Source organism: Pagrus pagrus, assembly GCF_965226575.1.
Source record: "Pagrus pagrus genome assembly, chromosome: 7".
NCBI lineage: Eukaryota > Metazoa > Chordata > Actinopteri > Spariformes > Sparidae > Pagrus > Pagrus pagrus.
In genome coordinates, this window is record NC_140191.1 from 13,334,974 (window position 1) to 13,341,522 (window position 6,549).

Consider the following 6,549-nt stretch of genomic DNA (forward strand, 5'->3'; position numbering starts at 1 on the left):
TAATAAAGTCTTATCTTGCATTTTGTTGAACAACCCTGTTTTGTTAAATGACAATTAAATTAACCTTTGTATATACATATAATAATAAGTGGTACACTGGCATGAACATAAATATTTATACTGTGATGGATAAACATCTTAAAAACCAGTTAATGAAATAAATATAATTACTGTGATATGAACAGGTAGGTATGAACAGGTAGTAATAAATATATATACTGAAATGTAAACAGTTTGTAAACAGAAGGCTTTGTATCCTGGTAAGCAGGTGGAGCCAGAGTATTAGTTTGTGCTGGGGATAGACCGATTATCAGCCCTGGACAATTATCGGGCCGAAAGTCAGCAGTTTTCTGATAATCGGTATCAGTGATTTTTCTGTCAGATTGCTGATAAAATAAACTAATTCAAAAATGTGCTACTTTGGCTCTGATGTACGATCCTCTTACACAATGTCCCGCCCACAACAACATCTGATTGGTGACACGTCGCAATTAATAGCCCATAACTAATGCTAAATTTATTAAATAAATGTAGTGAAGGAAAGAAGTATAAAATAGCAGAAAGAGGAAATACTCAAGTAAAGTACCTCAAAATGGCACATAGGTAAATTGTATTTCGGTTAATTCCATCACAGATTGATCTGGGGCACGTATTGGTTCCAAATATCGGTTATTTGTCTCTTTGATTTCTGATAATCGGTATCAGCCCTGAAAAAGCTATATCGGTCGACCCCTAGTTTGCACAGTACCATGAAGTAAAGTAGGCCTGTAAGTATTGTTTGTATCAATAATGTGAATCTGGGGTATGTGTCCCTCTGAAATGTAGAGGAGTAGAAGTGTAAACTTGATTGAGTCCTTCAGTAATTGTACTTAGTTACATTCCAGCACTGATGATTGTTGCAGCAACTCTTATCATCCATATTTTTAACAGCAAAATCCAGAAATCACCACCTCCTCCATTATAAGCACCAATAAGCAGGCTGAACACTAGAGGGCGCTGCAACATAACATCCACAGTAGACATGAGACCCGACAGCCTGCTGAAATAAGGACGTCTGTGTGCGTATCAAGGCAGATACGTTCATTTATTGCATTTTAATTTGAACACATAAAACAGATTCACGGCCGACGATTAAAAGCGACGTTTTTTCCAGTGCTGCTGTAAATACCGTAAATGGGCGTGCCATCCGCACAACAAAAACATCACAACAAAAACAACGGATCTGCTTCCGGTTTCTGGATGTAGCTGTCAGACTCCAGCATCTGTTTAACTGGGAATCGCTTCATCAGCAGGTCAGTAGCTTCATTTAGCTATTGTTGATTAATAGTAGTGCACTTTGCCGTTTGCTTTGCCACCAAACTAGAGTGCAATCACCAAAGCTGCCACACTTTAGCATCCGTTACGGTAAGCTAACGACTTTTAAGTTAGGGTTAGCCTGAATGGACTGCAAACTGTGCTAGCTAACACACACACACACACACACACACACACACACACACACACACACTCATGTGCTACATGCTAGGCTAGCTAATGTTTACTTTGTTAACGGTGCTTCTCCTGTGTCTCTGTGTGTGGTAAGCATTAGTATGAGCGAAGGAGAAGTGTTTCATGAGAAGCAACGACTGGAGCTGTGCGCGATTCATGCACTCAACAACGTGCTCCAGGAGCGGGTGTTCACCAAGGAGACGGCCGATGACATCTGCAAACGGTAGGGTAACATTTTGATCATGTGTCGGTGAGAAAAACACGTTTAACTGTCCTTGAATTAACAGATGGGCTAATTAATGAGGAGCATTAGTCAAAACAATATGTCCCCTCACATGATATTGGCCCATAGCCCTGTTCATGACCTCAGCATGGCATGCATGAATCCATAATTTAGTCACACAGTGTTCCCCATCAATATGTTATTTGTTACCTGTTAGGCAGCAGCTGGTTGTATCTTCAGTTCCTTTTTAAAACCCCACAGATGTCCACTCTCTCTCCAGGCTGATATAATGTTTCCCAGAGGTGAAACCAACACTAAAATCCAGTATCTGCCCCCACTGTGCCGGACACTGTCAGCCTGCCATAGTTAACGCGGCAGAGAGGATTGGTACAGTCTTGGTTTGGCCCCCGGCATACACCTCATAATGCCAGGCAGGGTGCTAGACATCTGTGGGTTTATAGAAATACCTTTTGAACATCTACCCTGCTGCTTGATAACAAGTGAAAAAGAAATACAGTGTGATTTTCTCCAAAGTTTTGCCCAGGGAACGCTTTGTAACTGAATTATGGAGCAGCGTATGGATGTTCAGGTTGTTTTCCACACCCTGACCTAGTTTCACATGCTGTTAAACAGTGTGTGGGATGAAAAACTCTTCCAGAGACTAGTGTTGAATCCAGGAATGTTATTGCCTCTGCCAGTAAAGTCAATTTCACATTGCAAAAGCCATTGTACTTAGTGTGGCTATTGTACAAGGCGCCATTTACTAACCTAATAGACCATGAGATGAGGTAAGTCATGATCTGGGTAGCTCATGACCTTGGCTAAAGAATTGCCTGCTGGAAACCCTGTGACTTCACTGCCTCACAGAAACTATGTCGTGGTTGTTATAAACAAACATGCTTTATTCAAATGAAGAGCAATTCTGCAGCTGTATCTCAGTTAAAGAGTAACTCACCAAAGTTACACATTAAAGTGTGTTTACAGGTCTCAGGGAAGACTACTGCATATGTGAAACAAGTGGTATAAAGCTCAAGAGGAAGCTGCATTTAATCTGATAGATTGCCTCCATAGAAGTCACTCAGTGGCCCAGTTGCATTATGGGTAATTTAGGCACCAGGTTTTGAAAAGCAGTCCGCTGGTCTAACATTGCACTCCTACAAATGATCAAAATTGATACAGCAGAACCAGAGATATCACCTTTTTTATTCCACACATTCTTCTTCCTTCTCAAATCCCCTCACCTACAATCACCCACAATGCAACTTAGCCACTCTTAGCCATATGCAGTCTGACTCCCCAAGACATGTAAACACACCTGAATGCGTAGAATTGGTGGAGTTACCCTTTAAATCACCATGGACAGCCCAGAATGTGGAGACATTCATACAAAAAAAGAGACAAACAAAACCTCAGAGCGATCCTGGTTAGTGTTGTCACAATACTGGGAAGTCTAACGTTTTGGACGTGAAACATTGAGTACATGACATTTTAGATTTTTACTAAAAGATACAACTTTTCTTGGCTGGTAGCAAAGAACAGCAGACAGACTGTAGTGAACATTCAATATCACACTTTCTCTGTGTGTGTGTGTGTGTGTGTGTGTGTGTGTGTGTGTGTGTGTGTGTGTGTCAAAGGGAAGAGAAAGTGAGAGGTGGAGCTGGTACTGCTATATTAGTACTGTAGAAAATGTGTATTTAGTATTGATACTGTATATATAGCCACATTTAAAACTCAGCTGTACCAAATACGAGGTGGACTTTCCCTTTAAAACGTACTCTGCGGCTCCTTCTCTGCAGGCTGGCTCCACAGTGTGTGGTGAATCCTCATCGCTCAGTGTTAGGCACGGGAAATTATGATGTCAACGTCATCATGGCGGCACTACAGAGCAGGGAGCTGGCTGCGGTGTGGTGGGACAAACGCAGGTGAGTGAGACGCTCCGCAGCTTCAAGCCTTACTGCACTTACATGTTTGTGGTTAAAGGACAAATCCATCCAAAAATATACATTGCTTTGCATTTCTGGGCATGGCTTTCTTAGTTCAAGGTGCAACTTTTATCTTTTGGCAAAATATAAAGAAGTTTGTTTGTAGTTTGATGATTAGGAAGCTATTAAGAATATCTCAAATAATGTCTTTGCGTGTGTGAACAAATGCATCTTTTTAGACTCACAGATAAACAGAGATATCCATTTCTGCACAAGTAGTAGACCATAATACTGGACCATCATGTAGTGCAACCTCAAGGCATGTTGCACAGTAATTAAAGGGGCTCCATGTAACAATTTGTAGTAATTTACACTTATTTATCGCTTCTTTACTGGCCCTAATGCGATTGGATTGTAGCGTGACTTGACCTTTCCTGTCTCTCAGTTGCCTTTGCAAGCCTGCGGGCGATTTGTTTAAGTTGTTTAATGCTGCTGGATTGTGGATTTAGTTTCGTCTCAGTGCCTCTCTCTGCTCCACTAGCTAATATCCATCTCTCGCTATCTCTCCTGCAGGACGGTTCAGAGCCTCTGCATGTCAAAGGTGCAGGGTTTTATTCTCAACGTCCCATCGCGAGTATCTCTGGGGATCGTTTCCCTCCCGCTCCGACGACGGCACTGGCTCGCAGTTCGGCAAGTAAACGGACAGTACTACAACCTCGACTCCAAACTGAAGAGTCCTGTCTGTATCGGGGGAGAAGCAGAACTACGGTAAGAATGTGCATTTAACATCCAGCCAGACATGTAGTCTGTGTGTGTGTCTGTGTGTGTGTGTGTGTGTGTGTGTGTGTGTGTGTGTGTGTGTGTGTGTGTGTGTGTGTGTGTGTGTGGCTCTGCTCTGAATTACATCAAAACTTGGCTGTTGTCTGCTGCTTGAACTGTGTCTCAACGAGTGAGTCATCCCATATGAGTGATCACATGGGGCTTACCTCACTGTTTGTTTGTGTTAGAACGCTGCACTCTACTAATCTGCCCTGTGTGTGAGTCCAGAGTTTATCTAACCCTTTCTCTTCTGTCGCCCATGTGTCTCTTTCAGCACATTTCTCAGCGAACAGCTTTCTCAGGACGTGGCAGAGATGCTCCTGGTCGTGCGGCGGGAGGTGGAGGAGGACGGTTCATGGCTGAACCCTGACAACCCCAAGAAGTGATGCCATGGGACAGGACGTACCTTCACATAGCATTGGAAAAAAAACTTCTCTAGGAAAATGACAGACATTTCTTTTGATAAACAAACACCTCATTACAGAAAACTCTTCAGGGAATGCACTAAAATACGTTTAATATCTACACACAGAGGAAATTCCAAAGAGAAGCAGAGACGGGCGTTTTACTCCTGAAACAAACTGTTTTGATTGTAAAAGCTGTTGCTCCGATATGACCCACGTATCTGCGTCGTCCTGCTCTTGGTACCTTTGTTTTAACACTGGGAAGGTGCATCCATGCTAACAAAGTTGAGGGCAAATCGATATGATACTTGAGTTGTGACATATGACTGAACTTTCATTGTTTTGTGGTAGGGAAATTGCAGTGTTTGTGCATGAAAAAAAACATCCACAATAATAAGGATAACTGGACTACTTTGTTTACTAAAACAATGTGAAAACGGTTGAACTGAATTTGCCACTTGAGATATAATCGATCAAGTTACCATAATTAGAGCAGTGTATACTGTAAGTACAAGACGGTCGTGTCAAAATCCATCAGTTATCGAGCAGCAGCTGAGTGCACCATCTCTTCCCAAGACCTTTTGTTGTAAACCTTCTATGCACTGCGGAGTTAGACGTGTTAGCACTGTTCGTCTTTGTGTGTTCATACAGGCACAGGTACTGTGGAGGCATCACCCGGTGAGGCATTGAAGGACCGCCAGTGTCTTTGCACGTTGACGTCCATTTACTACGACGTGTGCCACATTTTTACATTTCTTAGTGTGTTTTTGTTCTCCTCCATGCAGCCTGTTTTCTTTTCCTTCAGCTTCGGTTTAAACTCGCAGGGTGAACGTTGTGAACCTCCGTTTGTTTTTGCCAGTTAAGTTATTGATGTGCGATAATGCAGCTGAATCCACACAGTAACATGACAAAACAAATAATTCAGAGGTTTTAATGGAAGTCAAGGAACCTAATAAAGCAGGAAGGGTTATTACGTCACCACCTTTGATGCCAGAGTGTGGTTTCAGCTGTAATGAAGTCTGTAACACACTTCAGAGAGTAGGTTAACGACCAATGATTGACGGGGCTGATAAATACTTGACCAGATGGGGACGGTCTGATCTAATATCGCTGATGAGACTGCCATTACACTGCGAACAGGAGCTTTTCCCAAATGAAATCAAGGGAGGAACAACGTGTTGATAGAGAAAATCCATCGTTAAGCTACTCTCTGAAGTGTGTTCTTTAATTTCCTGGAGACGTTTCTTCATCAGAAGTTCAGGACGTGGATATGTTGGGTTTTAGTGTGTTTCTCCATGCATCTCCCATAGACTTCAATACAGCTGACAGCACAGTCGGGTCCAAAGCAGACCCTCCCTTCCTTTTTAGGTTCCTTGATGGAAATTAGGGAGATCGCTTTATTTTAAATCCAAAAGGAAAGTTTGCAGGAATATAAATACTACTTTTGATGAGTTGTAAATGAGTCAAACATGCAAAAACACTGGTGCCGTGACTGTATGTAACCGTTCATGTTTGTATTTTGTCTCTCCTATTGATCTATGCATATCCAAACGAATAGGAAGACTGTCTCTGGTACACACTAGTGACTAAGTTACACTTAAAGCTGAGCTCAGAGGTTCATAATATTGAAGCTTATTTATATTAAAGTTTGACCTCCTGTTTTAAGTATGAATCTGCTGTAAAGCATGCCGTG

At 42.1% G+C, this 6,549-nt stretch overlaps 1 protein-coding gene across 2 annotated transcripts; it reads left to right on the forward strand.

Annotated features, from left to right (window-relative positions):
- The first annotated feature begins 1,034 nt into the window (after window positions 1-1,034).
- On the forward strand, window positions 1,035-6,528 carry josd2 (Josephin domain containing 2). Of its 2 annotated transcripts, none has more exons than XM_084358610.1 (5): window positions 1,035-1,292; window positions 1,583-1,711; window positions 3,508-3,633; window positions 4,207-4,401; window positions 4,727-6,528. In XM_084358610.1, exons 2-5 carry the CDS (start codon window positions 1,590-1,592, stop codon window positions 4,836-4,838), a joined length of 555 nt encoding a protein of 184 aa, XP_084214736.1. In that variant the 5' UTR covers window positions 1,035-1,292; window positions 1,583-1,589; the 3' UTR covers window positions 4,839-6,528. The 2 variants fall into 2 exon arrangements, with proteins under 2 accessions (XP_084214736.1, XP_084214737.1); XM_084358611.1 differs by lacking the exon at window positions 1,035-1,292 and adding an exon at window positions 1,311-1,404.
- Window positions 6,529-6,549: the final 21 nt, after the last annotated feature.